The sequence below is a fragment of the Delphinapterus leucas genome, chromosome 18 (genome assembly GCF_059928025.1).
Source record: "Delphinapterus leucas isolate spDelLeu-1000000601 "Yukka" chromosome 18, BTC_Dleu_Yukka2, whole genome shotgun sequence".
In the NCBI taxonomy this organism is placed as follows: Eukaryota; Metazoa; Chordata; class Mammalia; order Artiodactyla; family Monodontidae; genus Delphinapterus; species Delphinapterus leucas.
This window is the reverse complement of record NC_143146.1, coordinates 46,773,823-46,790,844: the sequence shown is the minus strand read 5'-3', so window position 1 is coordinate 46,790,844 and position 17,022 is coordinate 46,773,823. Positions and strand designations below refer to the sequence as shown.

Sequence of the window (17,022 nt, the reverse complement as noted above, 5' to 3'; positions counted from 1 at the left end):
GATGCAGAAAAAGCTTTTGACAGAATTCAACACCCATTTATGATAAAAACTCTCCAGAGACTGGGCATAGAGGGAACCTACTTCAGCATAATAAAGGCCATATATGACAAACACACAGCAAACATCATTCACAATGGTGAAAAGCTGAAAGCATTTCCTGTAAGATCAGGAACAAGACAAGGATGTCCACACTCACCACTATTACTCAACATAGTTTTGGAAGTCCTAGCCACGTCACTCAGAGAAGAAAAAGAAATAAAAGGAATACAAATTGGAAAAGAAGGAGTAAAACTATCACTGTTTGTAGATGACATGATACTATAAATAGAGAATCCTAAAGATGCCACCAGAAAACTACTAGAGCTAATCAATGAATTCGGTAATGTTGCAGGATACAAAGTTAATGCACAGAAATCTCGTGCATTGCTATACACTAATGATGAAAAATCTGAAAGAGAAATTAAGGAAACACTCCCATTTACCATTGCAACAAAAAGAATAAAATATCTAGGAATAAACCTACCTAGGGAGACAAAAGACCTGCATGCAGAAAACTATAAGATAATGATGAAAGAAATTAAGGATGATACCAACAGATGGAGAGATATACCATGTTCTTGGATTGGAAGAATCAATATTGTGAAAATGACTATACTACCCAAAGCAATCTACAGATCCAGTGCAAACCCTATCAAATTACCAATGGCATTTTTTATGGGACTAGAACAAAAAATCTTAAAATTTGTATGGAGACACAAAAGACCCCGAATAGCCAAAGCAGCCTTGAGGGAAAATAATGGAGCTGGAGGAATCAGATTCCCTGACTTCTGACTATACTACAAAGCTACAATAATCAAGACAATATGGTAATGGCACAAAACAGAAACATAGATCAGTGGAACAAGATAGAAAGCCCAGCAATAAACCCACACACCTATGGTCAACTAATGTATGACAAAGGAGGCAAGGATATACAGTGGAGAAAAGACAGTCTCTTCAATAAGTGGTGCTGGGAAAACTGGACAGCTACATGTAAAAGAATGAAATTAGAACACTCCCTAACACCATAGACAAAAATAACTCAAAATGGATTAGAGACCTAAATTTAAGACCGGACACTATTAAACCTTTAGAGGAAAACACAGGAAGAACACTCTTTGACATAAATCACAGCAAGATGTTTTTTGACCCACATCCTAGAGTAATGCAAATAAAAATAAAAATAAACAAATGGGACCTAATGAAACTTCAAAGCTTTTGCACAGCAAAGGAAACCATAAAGAAGACGAAAAGACAGCCCTCAGACTGTGAGAAATATTTGCAAATGAATCAACGGACAAAGGATAAATCTCCAAAATATATAAACAGCTCATGCAGCTCAGTATTAAAAAAACAAACAACCCAATCCAAAAATGGGTAGAAGACCTAAATAGACATTTCTCTAAAGAAGACATACAGATGGCAAAGAAGCACATGAAAAGCTGCTCAACATCACAATTATTAGAGAAATGCAAATCAAAACTACAATGAGGGCTTCCCTGGTGGCGCAGTGGTTGAGAATCTGCCTGCCAATGCAGGGAACACGGGTTCGAGCCCTGGTCTGGGAAGATCCCACATGCCGCGGAGCAACTAGGCCCGTGAGCCACAACTACTGAGCCTGCGCGTCTGGAGCCTGTGCTCCGCAACAAGAGAGGCCGCGATAGTGAGAGGCCTGAGCACCGTGATGAAGAGTGGCCCCCGCTTGTCACAACAGGAGAAAGCCCTCGCACAGAAAGGAAGACCCAACACAGCCATAAATAAATAATTAAAAAAAAAAAAAAAAAACTACAATGAGGTATCACCTCCCACCAGTTGGAATAGGCATCATCAGAAAATCTACAAACAACAAATGCTGGAGAGGGTGTGGAGAAAAGGGAACCCTCTTGCACTGTTAGTGGGAATGTAAACTGATACAGCCACTATGGAGAACAGTATGGAGGTTCCTTAAAAAACTAAAAATAGTATTACCATATGATCTAGCAATCCCACTACTGGGCATATGCCCTGAGAAAAACCATAATTCAAAAAGACACATGCACCCCAATATTCATTGCAGCACTATTTACAATAGCCAGGTCATGGAAGGCAACCTATATGCCCACTGACAGATGAATGGATAAAGAAGATGTGGTACATATATACAATGGAATATTACTCAGCCATAAAAAGGAACCGAGTTGGGTCATTTTTTGAGACATGGATGGATCTAGAGACTGTCATACAGAGTGAAGTAAGTCAGAAAGAGAAAAACAAATATCGTACATTAACGCATATATGTGGAACCTAGATAAACGGTACAGATGAAGCGGTTTGCAGGGCAGAAATTGAGACACAGACATAGAGAACAAATGTATGGACATCAAGGGGGGAAAGCAGTGGGTGTTGGTTGGGGTTGGTGGTGTGATGAATTGTGAGATTGGGATCGACATGTATACACTGATGTGTATAAAAGTGATGACTAATAACACCCTGCTGTATATAAAAAATAAATAAAATAAAATTCAAAAAAATAAAAAATGAACAGGGTATGAAATGATAAAAGTGATTTTTTTTAATTTAAAAGAAAAATTCACTATACTACTGGAACAAAGTATCTTTCTTTAAGTTGACAAATGACCATTGGCCTGTACAAAAAGAATAGAGATACTCTCCCAGACCAAATGAGATGTCTTCCAAAATGTATATCTATACATTTGTATATATTCACCCAAATGTGTATTCGTAAATTCATTTTTTTTTTGAGGCAAGTAAAGTTTTTTTCCCACAGAACTGATGTGATATATAACCTGGATGCTTCAGATGTTCAAAAAACTGCATAAGTCATATTCAAACCAAATATAAATAATAGGACTATCCTTTCTCTGACCCTTTCTGTAACCAGATCTAAACCCACAGCAGGGGCTAAGAAGGAGCTTAGAAACTGAGCTATTAGGAAGGAGTGACTGGAATCTATGGCAGTTTGGTGCCTACTGGGGCAAAGGAAGCAGGCTCTACTTGCAAGGTAGGCAGATGGAGATTCAGAATCAGGCCAAGGAGGACACTGACTACAGGTGCTTGGCTCAGATGCATAATCATCCCAGGTGCTTATGAATGACTCATCCAAAGAGAACTGCACTGGACACAGTGGAAGTGGCTTAGCAGCAGAGGGTGGGGCTGGCAGGTATTCAGAAGGTTTAAACTGCAAAACTTCCAATGCAAGAACATGGTATATCTCTTCATCTGTTTGTATCCTCTTTAATTTCTATTTCTTTCATCAGTGTCTCATAGTTTTCTGCATACAGGTCTTTTGTCTCCTTAGGTAGGTTTATTCCTAAGTATTTTATTCTTTTTGTTGCAATGGTAAATGGGTGTGTTTCCTTAATTTCTCTTTTTGATTTTTCATGACTAGTGTATAGGAATGCACGAGATTTTTGTGCATTAATTTTGTATCCTGCAACTTTACCAAATTCATTGATTAGCTCTAGTAGTTTTCTGGTAGCATCTTTAGTTTTCTCTATGTATAGTATCATGTCACCTGCAAACAGTGACAGTTTTACTTCTTCTTTTCTGTTTTGGATTCCTTTTATTTCTTTATCTCCTCTGATTGCTGTGGCTAAAACTTCGAAAACGATGCTGAATAAGAGTGGTGAGAGTGGGCAACCTTGCCTTGTTCCTGATCTTAGTGGAAATGGTTTCAGTTTTTCACCATTGAGAAAGATGTTGGCTGTGGGTTTGTCATATATGGCCTTTATCATGTTGAGGTAAGTTCCCTCTATGCCTACTTTCTGGAGAGTTTTTATCATAAATGGGTGTTGAATTTTGCCGAAAGCTTTTTCTGCATCTATTGAGATGATCATATTGTTTTTCTCCTTCAATTTGTTAATATGGAGAGATATACCATGCTCTTGGACTGGAAGAATCAACACTGTGAAAATGACTATACTGCCCATAGCAATCTACAGATTCAATGCAATTCCTATCAAACTACCAATGGCATTTTTCACAGAACTAGAACAAAAAATTGCACAATTTGTATGGAAACACAACAGGTCCTGAATAGCCAAAGCAATCTTGGGAAAGAAAAACGGAGCTGGAGGAATAAAGCTCCCGGACTTCAGAATATACTATAAGCTACAGTAATCAAGACAGTATGATACAGGCAGAAAAACAGAAATATAGATCAATGGAACAGGATAGAAAGCCCAGACATAAACCCACACACATATGGTCACCTTATCTTTGATAAAGGAGGCAAGAATATACAATGGAGAAAAGACAGCTCCTTCAGTAAGTGGTGCTGGGAAAACTGGACAGCTACATGTAAACGAATAAAATTAGAACACTCCCTAACACCATACATAAAAATAAACTCAAAATGGATTAAAGACCTAAATGTAAGACCAGACACTATCAAACTCTTAGAGGAAAACATGGGCAGAACACTCTATGACATAAATCACAGCAAGATCCTTTTTGACCCACCTTCTAGAGAAATGGAAATAAAAACAAACAAATGGGACCTAATGAAACTTAAAAACTTTTGCACAGCAAAGGACACCATAAACAAGATGAAAAGACAACACTCAGAATGGGATAAATTGGAGAAATTTGTGTCGTTTAGCTAATATTTGCAAACAAAGCAACGGACAAAGGATTAATCTCCAAAATATACAAGCAGCTTATGCAGCTCAATATCAAAAAAACAAACAACCCAATCCAAAAATGGGCAGAAGACCTAAATAGACATTTCTCCAAAGAATATATACAGATTGCCAACAACACATGAAAGGATGCTCAACATCGCTAATCATTAGAGAAATGCAAATCAAAGCTACAAAGAGGTCAGAATGGCCATCATCAGAAAATCTACAAACAATAAATGCTGGAGAAGATGTGGAGAAAAGGGAACCCTCTTGCACTGTTGGTGGGAATGTAAACTGATATAGCCACTATGGAGAACAGTATGGAGGTTCCTTAAAAAACTAAAACTAGAACTACCATATGACCCAGCAGTCCCACTACTGGGCATATACCCTGAGAAAACCATAATTCAAAAAGAGTCATGTACCAGAGTGTTCACTGCAGCTCTGTTTACAATAGCCAGACATGGAAGCAACCTAAGTGTCCATCGACAGGTGAATGGATAAAGAAGATGTGGTACATATACACAATGGAATATTACTCAGCCATAAAAAGAAACAAAATTGAGTTATTTGTAGTGAGGTGGATGGACCTAGAGTCTGTCATACAGAGTGAAGTAAGTCAGAAAGTAAGTAAGAAGTAAGTCAGAAAGAGAAAAACAAATACCATATGCTAACACATATATATGGAATGTAAAAAAAAAAAAAAAATGGTTATGAAGAACCTAGGGGCAGGACAGGAATAAAAACCCAGAGGTAGAGAATGGACTTGAGGACATGGGGAGGGGGAAGGGTAAGCTGGTGCAAAGTGAGAGAGTGGCATGGACATATATACACCACCAAATATAAAATAGATAGCTAGTGGGAAGCAGCCATAGAGCACAGGGAGATCAGCTCGGTGCTTTGTGACCACCTAGAGGGGTGGGATAGCGAGGGTGGGAGGGAGACACAAGCGGGAGGAGATATGGGGTTATATGTATAGATATAGCTGATTCACTTTGTTATACAGCAGCAACTAACATGACATTGTAAAGCAATTATACTCTGGTAAAGATGTTAAAAAAAAAGAAACAACTGCAAAATGATATGTTTTTGTATATAGGGCCTCACTACCCAGTCAAAAAATTAAAGTCATAGCTCCAATAATGACAATTGATAAAGTAAATGTCCTACAACTTTCTATTTTTAAAATGGCATATTCAGTATGAAAACACAGTGACAAAGTGGCAAGTATGTTCACATAAAAGACATTATTTTCTGTACCAACTGAAGACCCAGAGCACGAAAATCTTTTCTGTAAAAGCACAAACCTTTACTAGCTTTGTCCAAGTGTTCCAAATCATTCACAAAATTGAGGATATCAGGGTAGTTTTCTTCACATATTTGCACAAGAAAATGTAGTAGTGTTGTTTTCTGATCTGCTGATTTTGTGTCCTTTAGCTAAACAGAATGAGAGGGAGAAAAAAATACAGAGAGTCAAAAATATGTTGATAGTCTCTCTACTTAAATAATGTTAATACTGTTTTTTATAGATAAGAAATAAATGAGCTGTAAAATTAGTTAATGCTATTTTTGAAAAGCCACTATTTAAACACTTGAAAAGCTACTCTTCATATACTGTTGTTTGGTCTAAGTCATTAATATTTACTGTAAAGAAGGAATAAGCTTAATTCAATCTAGTATGTAATGTTTCATGGGGGAAAAAAAATATGGTGAAATGCCCAGGAAAACAGGACAACCTGGGAACGTATATAATATCAACACTTAAAACAATCCCACATGCTTGCTCATTTTTTCATTTGGCACAGATTTATAGAATGCCTACTGGGTACGGCAGGAGTCGGAGACGCAACAACCAATAAGTCATTCCTCAAGAAGCCATTTAGTGGGGGCGGGGGGGAAACCCCAGAAAATATGCATTTCCCCTGTGTGACAAAGAGTATAGTAAAAATAATCATACAGTATGCCTAGGAGGACAGGGCACCTGAACTGAACACCAGCAGGCAGGAAGTTGTATGGGTTGGGGAAGGGAAGGAAAAAACTCAAAGGCACAGTATCAGAGGCAGATGGAGCAGCATTTGAAAAAGACCATAGATGAGGAAGAAAGTGGCACTTTAGAGGAGTCCAAGTGACTCCAAAATAAAAGTACATGTTGCGGGGAGGGGGAAGTAGGGAGAGTAGAAAGAAATATGAGGAGAAGGCCAGAAAATTAAAAGAAAGGCAGACCATGCTATGGATATAGGATTCTGGTCCCTAAGAACTGGGATGTTTTAAACTAGATGAGGGCTAATCAGACGTACATTTTAGAAAGCTCCTTGTAGCACAGTGTGGATAAAAGATTAGAGCAAGGGTAAAAACAGAGCAGGAAGAATAATTTTTAAAGCTGTAGCAATAATCCAGGCAGGGAAAGAAAACAGCCTGAGATGAGGTAATGCCTTAGGCATGAGATCATGGGACAGGGTGGGCATGGAAACCCACATGATGACATCTATTGAAACGGGACAGAAAGAATGAGAAAAAGATTTGGGTGGGGTGGAGAAAAAAGAATTGTTTCAGTTTGGGACAAGTGAACTTGAAGTTTTTGAATAACATATAAGTGAAGACACTGGGAAAGGATATAGATATATATAGGTGTAGAACAGTGTTCTCAACCTTTATTTCATTATTGCTGGCTAAGTTTTTTTAGGCGTATTTTTCCGAATCATTTGCACCTATGAAATTTTAAAATGATACATATACTGTATATCTGTTTATGTACTGCATGTACATCTGTGCTTTACACATGAAAACAGAGGCAGATAGGAAAGATATTTTTGCTCCCCGAGAACCAATTTTCCATCCCTTGAGGGTGATAAACTGTAGAGAATACATAGTGAGAACTTATTCTAGGAGTACCGGTTTGTGAGCTCTTAGCCTCCAAAGCTAAAACGTTGACCAAATAAACACAAATACGTACACAGCATAAAAGAAAGGAGAGCAGAGGCTTGAAGAGAAGGCCAGGATGGACCAATCCTAATCTGAAAAGGCCGAGGAATGAATCAGAAGGGAGAAAGGCTAGGCTACAACCTAGGTACAAACAGAGGTCAGCTTAGCTTCTGTGAGTGATGGGGTAGGGGGTGCTGGGTGTGAACACAGGGCAAATACATAATCTGATAGTGTTCCCTACAAATGAGTAATCATCCAGATCAGAAACACACATAAGGGGAGAAAAAATCGCTCTTTTCACACCAGGATTTAATTTAGAGTTGGAAATTCTTGGTATACTTAACTGTGCACAACCCTATTGCTTCCTTTCCAACAATTTCCTACCTTAAAATAAGTGTATACACATATATATCCATATGTATTTTTTTCAAACTCTATGTCACTAAGTATTATATCACTATCAGAAAAATATCAAATGAGAGTTACTATCCGATTGTGGCAGAAGGAGATATTCTGTGCCATCACAAATATTAACACACGTGACTTATTAATGCACAAACTATCTTGTCCCTGGAAACACAGAGCTACCCTACTATAGACAGCCAGGCTTTCACATGATTACTCTTATAACAGGTTCAAATGCTGCGCTGGCCTATTCGGCATGCAAACCATTCAGCAGCAATTGTTCCTGGCACTTTAAAAACTGACTGATATGAACAGAATCCATTATTTGATGCCTCTTAAAAGGAACATAAATCACAACATTCATCTGAGTGTTCTGAAAAATTATTCCTCAAAAACTGACTCTGATCACTAGCTAGACTGATTGCCACTAACGTGTGAATGACCTGCTAAAACATAACACTAAAACTGGCCTTTAACTAGCTATGTCACCTTGGGCAAGTTACTGGACCTCAGATTCACATAAATAAAGTGAGAATATGGAACTGGACAGGAAAAGGAAACTCTAAATTCACTTTCCACTCCAAAAATATTAAATATACTTTACAGTGGGCTTGTGTTAGTAGACATTGCAAAATCTATTTTTAAAAAATACTAGAATAAAAATGACGAAACCTAGTTATAATCTCAGTCCAGAAGTTTTTTTTGCATGCTTGGGTCAGTTAAAATCTTTTGGTTTCAGCTTTCACATACACTGAGAATGTTAATCCGATTTATAAAAGTTACCTTTCAACTCTACAATTTCATTCATACTATCATCTTTAATGGATAAGGCTAGGGTAAAAGTAGCAAACTTTCACAAATATAATAGTTTTCCCTGGTACAACCATCAGTCAGTATAAAAACTGTCCTTTGATTTTAGTTTTGCTATTTTTTTTAAAGCACTCTAATGGTTAACTCTTCTGTTCCCCCACCTCCCTCTTTATAGCAATGACTAGAGAATACTGTTCCTTTGGTGGACTCCCAGTTCCTGACTGTCACCAATTTACACCTTTCTTATCATGCTCCATTCATGTGAAACTAGACACATGTCCTGTGTGGAATGTTGATTAAAACAAGCACCTGGAAAGAGCTTTCCAGGGCTATTTGTGATATAGCTAAATGGCCAGCAATTGCTAGGATTAATATATCAAGAAATCTCTATGATCCAACAATAAGCAACTGGATCAATCTTGATCTTTATTCATGAGCAATAAGAATTCAGAATTAGAATTCTATAACCTATATAGCATCTACCAATTTAATAAATGTTAAGGATGCAGGTCAAACACAGATTCAAATATTTAGAGACAATCATAAAGCTAAACACTAACTTATGGAGGAGGTTGCTATCCTGGCTGTACTATTGAAAACATCAACCGGTTAGCAACTCACATACTGGTCACAGACTAATATTTAAAATATACTCACTGAATAATAAATAGAAGTCTCCCATCCCTCCAGAACAGAATCTATATTTAACAACCAGGAGACTTAAAAAAAAAAACACTCAAATTCCCAAATAAATAAATCTGAAAATATACCTAATAAAAGATAAGAAGTTAAGAAACACAGAGAGTGACTATTTGTTGACAATGCATGGTTACTTACAAACTACTAGTTGCTCTAAATTCCAGGACAGAGATTCTTCATTCAGTTCCTAACGTTCTCAGGAAAAACTGCACAGTGCCGGGAAGGTATTCTTCCTGCCTCAATTACTCTATTCCCTTCCTTCCTTCCTTCCCCCAAATCACTTTAAAAAAAAAAAAAAAACCCGAAACAAAAACCAAACAAAAAAACCCTCCCAGAAAGCACATGAAAATATATGAAAGCAGAGCAAAATATATTTATCACAGTCTTCATTTACTTGCTCAGTATTTTTTCACCTTTTGATAAACATTAACAACAAAAAGGGCACACTCTATTTCTACTAATTATTCATATCATACATAATCAGCGATTGAGCTAGAACAAGGAAAGCTTGAGAGATGGTGCTAATTTTGTTGAAGAGAAAAAACAACTTGAGCATACTCTGTAGTGCTAACTCTTGGAAAGAAAATGAAGCTAAAATATCTGGCTTAAAAATTTATTCTTAAGTTTAAAAAATATGCTTTTTTAAAATTTTCACCGACATTGCTTGACAGGATTCCTTTGGTATCACTGTCAAGAGATTTATCTTACTGATTGAGTAATCGTCACTGTTAAGGAGAATTTCTTGTTTATATATTGTTTCTTTAAGGAACATTTAATGTGGCATAGATGTCAAATAAACAAAAAGATGGATGGAGTTTCTTCAACCGCTCTGTTCACTCCAGACAAAATAATGTTAAAAGCAGATCCTGTAATAAATCATGGCCTAGTTGTCAGTCTGGATAGAACTCCTTTGTAGCTACAATGCAAGGTTTGGGAATATTTTTAAGCTATTCAGCACGAACTTGGATGACATTTAAAGAAAATTCCATTGTTTTAGTCACAAGAAAGAAAATTCCTAAAATAAAAACTAAGTACCGTCTTGGTGATTTTCAGAATCCAAAGAACTACAACCCCTTACACTCTGAATAATAAAACTTTATCTTAAGAATATTGTCAAACTAGTAGCTGTTCCCCATTATCATGTTCCTATACTTCAATTACGTTATCCAGACAGCATTGACTCTTTGGATGTTGTAGACATTACTGAACACCAGAAAAATGACAAAATTATGAGGGTCTGTAATGGCTCCATGAACATTCTAGAAGACCCTACCTTGTAAACAGTATGAATGCTGAGGACAACAGCAGCCACTCTTATTTGTGTGGCACTTCCTAAGAGACAGGGATTGGCCAAATAATACAATGCCTGTTAAGTGCTTGAAACGCACACCATCCTTATGAGGAAGGAACTGGTATTAAGAGGGCAAAAGAGATGTGAAACATCATGTAGCATACCCCAGATCACATAGCTACTATCCAGTAGAGCCAAGACTTATTTGAACCCACTTCTGTGTGAATCCAAAGCTCTTAACCACTATAAAATGCAGTTCCTCTACAAAATCTTTATTTAATATAGATTATTATGCATCAAAAGAAACAAAATTCTCAAAAACACAGTGGATAAAAATAGTAGTAAAACAGTAAAATAGTGCTCATTAACGCAATTTAAAATACTGAAGCCCTATAACCTGCTAATTCTAGCCTGGAAAGCCTCTACACCCCTATCCTGAGGTCACTTCTAGTTCTAAAAGCATGGCATTCTTTCTATTGTTTTATCTATACAATTAATAAAATGCTACCTGAATCTTACCTCAAATGCAAAGTCTTTCCATATTGCTAATAGATCAGTGCTCACAAAATATGATAAAAATATGGTTGAATGAAACTGTAAAGTTTCATCTTTAACAGACCCAACCAAGTATATCTACTAACATCATACTCCATCTTAAATCACTTGCAGAATAAGGTGCTTTGTATATGTTTGAAACATCTCTAAGTGTAAGTTACATGTATCCACATGAAAATGGATGTGTGAATATGAACTGCCAAAGAATATATCATAATTGCTCAGATATGAAGCTCAAAAAGTCAATGCGTAGGTTCAAATTCACTAGTGAAACCAACTACAATTATAGAATGAACTGTTTCCTGATATATAAAAATACATTTTTAAAAATCAATCACTGTGCTGATTAAATTTTTAAAAATACTGTGTATCCCTCCAAAATGAATGGAAATTTAAAATCTTAACATAAATTAAACAATATGCTTTGCATCATCTATGTCACTGCCGTCACTATTAACACCTATAATAAAACTTTCATAGTGATTTTAAAGATAGGTAGCGATAAACTAATATTAGGTAAAATAGGTATTAGATAAATTTATAGCATTCACATATTAAAAAACATATTTATTGCTTAGTTTTCATTTTAAAATGATGAGAGTTGAAACATTAAATAAGGAAGAAAATGCTTTAAATAATGTCAGCTTCTATAATTAAACTGACTTCTACTATATCTCCATAGACACACTATCTCTGAATTATATTTTAAACATATTTATCTTGGATTTCAGTGAGCACTTCAGCATGAAAAGCATTTTTGCATTTTAGTAAAATTTTATCTTGTTGCATTATTATATTGTTCAATGTTCTATTATTTACACTATTCCCTTATTTCACAAGAGATTTAAAATAGCTCAGTGTTCTTTAGTTAATATAAATGGCTCAAATACATTAATTTTAAATTAAATGGTTTTTATACTTCTTAATTTTTTTAATTAACAGACTTTATATTCTAGAGCAGTTTCACTTTAAGACAAATAGAGCAGAAAAGGCAGATTCCCATATACTCCCCTCCACATACACAAATTCCCCTATCAGTAACATTTTGCATTAATGTGTTACATTTGTTAAAATTTATGTACCTTTATTGATGATATTGATACATTATTACTAATTATTAACCTGAGTTTACTTTTGGGTTCACTCTGTGTTCTAAAGTTGTATGGGTTTTGCCAAATGCATAATGTCACATATCTACCATGACTGAGTCATAGGGAATAGTTTCAACATCCTGAAAAATCCCCTGTCTTCCACCTATTCATCTCTTCCTTCTTCCCCCTCCCCCCAAACCTCCAGAAACCACTGAATTTTTTACTATCTCTATAATTTTGTCCTTTCCAGAATGTTATATAGTTGGAATCAGAGTATGGAGGCTTTTCAGATTGGCTTCTTTCACTTAGTTTTATGCATTTCTCCATGTCTTTTCTTGGCTTAAGAGATTTTCTTTTTATGACTGATTTAATAGTCTATTGCAGGGGTCCCCAACGCTCAGGCCACAGACCAGTATGGGTCCACAGCCTGTTAGGAACCTGGCCGCACAGCAGGAGGTGAGCAGCAGGGAGGCGAGCAAGCGAAGCTTCATCTGCCACCCCCTGTCGTTCCCCATCGCTGGTCTATTGTATGACTATATCAGTGGGTTTTATCCATTCAGCTACTGAAGGACTTCTCGAGTTGCTTCCAAATTTTGGCAACCACGAATAAAACTGCTATAAACATTTGTATGCAGGTTTTTTACTCCTTGGGGTAAACAGGAATGTGATTACTGAATCCTATGTTAAATCTATGTTTAGCTTTGTAACTGCCAGTCTTCTAAAGATGCTGTACTATCTTGCATTCCTTTCATCAGTGAATGAGTGATCCTGTTGTGCCACATCCTCAGTAGCATTTGGTGCTGTCAGTGATTTGGATTTTAGCCATTCTAATAGATGTGTAATGGTGTCTCATTTTTTTAATTTGCAATTCCCTCACGACATATGATTTTGAGTATATTTTCATACAGTTATTTCTCATTTGTAAATCTTCAGTAAGATGTCTGTTCAGGCCTTTTTTAAAAAATTGGGTTGTTTTCTTATTGTTGAGTTTTAGAGTTCTTTGTATATTTTGGATACAAGTCTTTTGTCAGATAGGTGTTTTGCAAAGATTTTATCCCACTCTATGGACTGTCTTTTCACTTCACAGAGCAGAAGTTTTTAAATTCAAATAGTGGCTAACTTATAAATGTCCAGTTTTTCCAGCATCATTTCTTTAAAAAACGATTCTTTTCCATTGAATTACCTGTGCTGCTTTGTCCAGGATCAGTTGACTATACCTGTGTGGGTCTGTTTCTGGGCTCTCTATTCTGTTCCACTGACTGTCTATCTTTTTCCCCCCAATACCACAGTTTTCATTACTGTAATTTTATAGTAAGTCTTGAAGTCAGTCCTTCCCCTTCCTCCTCCTCCTTTTCTTCCTCCTTCTTCAGTGTTGTATTGACTATTCTGAGTCTTTCACATATCCATATAAAATTTAGAATCAATCTGTCAATACCCACAAAATTACTTGCTGAGATTGTGATTGGAATTTCATTGACTACATGGATCAAGCTGGGAAGAGCTGACACCTTAACAATATTGAATATTCCTTTCCATGAACATGGGATATCTATTTCTTTATCAGATTTTTTTTTATTTCTTTCATCAAAGTTTTGTCATCTTCCTCATACAAATATTGTAGAAAATTTTTGGTGCTAAAGTAAATGATATTCCATTTTTTCTTTCAAATTCTAATTTTTCATTGCTGATATTAAAAAAGTAGTCAACATTTTAATGCCAATCTCATATCCAGAAACTTTGTTCTAATTGCTTATTAAGTTCCAGAAAGTGTTTTTCTTTCTTTCCTTTTTTTTGATCAATTTGGGGGATTTTCTACATAGGCAATCATTTTACTTATGAGCAAAGACAATTTTATTTATTCCTTCCCAATCTGTATACTTTTATGTCCTTTTCTTGTCTTGTTGCATTAAGCCAGGACCTCCAGTACAATGCTGAATAGAAATGGTGAGAAGGGACATGTTTCCTTGTTCCTGATCTTAGGGGAAAAATATTTAGTTTCTTATCATTAAGTATGATGCTCTCTGTAGTTTTTATAGATGTTCTTTATCAACTTAAGGAAATTCCCCTGTATTTCTAGTTTGTTGAAAGTTTTTGTCATGAATGGGTATTGTACTTGATTAGCTGCCTTTTCTGCATATATTGATATGGTCAAATGGTTTTTCTCCTTTAGAGCCTGTTGATTTGATAAATTACATTAACTGATTTTCAAATGTTAAACCAGCCTTCCATACCTGGAATATAACCCTCTTGGTCATGGTATCTAATTCTTTTTTACATATTGTTGGCTTTGATTTACAATATTTTGTTGAGGATTTTTGCATCTATGTTCATAAGAGATATTGGTCTATAAGTTCCCTTTCTTATAATGTCTTTGTCTGGTTTTGGTGTGCACTCATTTCATCATCAGACTCTTCCCTGCTACCTAAGCACATATGTTCACAAATACTATTGGCTAAGTATTACTATACAGATAATAGTGTTGCATGTTTTGTCTCTGATCCAGACCTTTGATAAAAGAAAGCCTCCTAGAGTATCAGGAATGGGGTATCTTGTTTAATTTTTTATTTTCATTTATAAAATGAGACTAGATTGAACCAAAGATGGCTGGTAAGATTCATTACTACCTCTGATGGGTAGTAGCTATCTCTAAGCATGGTGTTAAGGAGGATTCTGAGGCTGTCTGCTTCAGGGAAAGGAAGTTTGACAGATTAGCAATGCTGGTTTTGAGAGTGGTGAGACGACAGCACATAAGCAGTGCATTTGCTGTTCATGAGCAAAGCCACTTATCTTTTATAATTTGATTAAAGGAATAATTCTAATTTACAATGTTTAATAGTAACTGAAAAAACAAAGGTAATGTGAATAAATTTACCAAAAACACTACTTAGTAAAGCTAATTAAATAATTCCTGGAAAATGCTATAGACTAAATGTGTTAACGAATGAGCCAAAGAGGGTTAAGGACTCTAAATAGTTTCACATTGCTTTGGAAGTCAGTATTTTTCAGTGATTTAATTGGCTGGATGTAAAATAAGAATGGCATTTGTTATCTGTAAGTCTTTGGCCAAAAACTGCTTTATTTTCGAAGGGTGCCAAAATTTACTAGGGTGGTTTTCCAATCTGATAAAGAATAAAAAGCCCTCTAAAATCCTTATAAAACAGTAAATGCAGATGGAACAATGGATTTGTTTGGGAGAAGTCTTTCTTAAAAATAACTTCATGGAGTAAAGGAAAAGGTGATATACAAGAATCAAAATTTCACAAAGATTCACAGTGGCAACCCACGTGACTGTGACAGGCTTATGAAATAGAAACTGTCTGTGACAGGCAGAGGGATTTGCCTCCTGCTTTTCATAATCACTGAAACTCTACTTTCCAAGGTCAAGTCCTGCAAAATAACTCAGAACACTGACCATCAACTGATTTCAGTTCCACCATGTGCCTGAGATTCATACTCCTTTCACTCCCTTTCTTCCCTTTCAGAATAAAGTTCAGCGTGGCATGAAAGAAAGCAGCAGTTTTGGAAATATTTTCACCTCTCATCCTTAAGTGAGGAAGTAGAGTTGTTTCATTTCTGATTTTGTTCTTGTGTTGGTTAGGTTTTGCTTTTGTGTTTGTTGGTTGGTTGGTTCCAGGCCACCAACTGGGGGGTTTTCATTCTGGGATAAGTAAGCAGGGCAGAAGACAGACAAAGTGATTTTCAGTTCAGTCTGTGCATTAAAATCACCTGGGGGAGCTTTTTAAAAATGCCACTAAACAGGATCCACATGCATACATGCTGAAGTAATTGATCTGACGTGAGGCTGATGCATCGGTATTTTTTAAAGGGCACTGTGGGTTGAGAATCGATGTCCCACAAGGAGAGCTGTTCACAACTTTAAGAAATCACTCACTAGAGTTGGTGACAGCATTAAAGAATGAGGAAACTAAACATTTTTTCTAAAAAATCTTCCCCATCACAGCTTTGGTTAAGTTATTCTACTTTCGGTTAGCCTGTGCTCGTGAAAGAAATATACAGACCAGATAAGAATTTCATGCACTAGAAAAGATAACTTAGACAAAAATCAATCTGACCTGCCACCGCTGCCTTTTATCACCTAACTCCAAACACCAACAGCCCCATTATTATGTATCCTTTGATAATTTCACCTTTGAGAGGAACCAATCGCATATTCTATTGATAACAGAAAATCTCCTACAAAGTAATGATATGGATAAATTTATAGAGGAAATCAATAGTGAATTTTTCTGCAATTTTCCCCCCAAATGACAGCATAAACTGATAGAAATAAGTTATTACAATTGGTAAACTCTTTCAAAATTTATATTTACTATCCCAATACAGGTAGTCACTTTATTTAGTTATACAGAACAAAGAGCTACAATTTACAGCTCCATCATCCAGTTGTATTGATTGAGATGATTTGTTACTCAGGAATCAAACATTTCAGTAGACATTAGTAAACATTATCAAACACATGTTATAGTCATCGTGCATGGATTAATAATGTCTGCTTTTTAAATAACAAGTTAAAATCATCTCATATATTTAATATGGTGTTGAACTTTGATGGTTGAGTCAACTCATT

At 36.0% G+C, this 17,022-nt stretch overlaps 1 protein-coding gene across 2 annotated transcripts in view; it reads right to left on the bottom strand.

Annotated features, from left to right (window-relative positions):
- The window catches only part of DIAPH3 (diaphanous related formin 3), a 550,258-nt gene that overhangs the window by 236,718 nt on the left and 296,518 nt on the right, over positions 1-17,022 (bottom strand). For both annotated transcript variants that reach the window (XM_022561162.3, XM_030762514.2), the window contains one exon: positions 5,969-6,098. In XM_022561162.3, the coding sequence (XP_022416870.2) occupies positions 5,969-6,098 (130 nt within the window). The remainder of the gene's footprint in view (positions 1-5,968; positions 6,099-17,022) is intronic.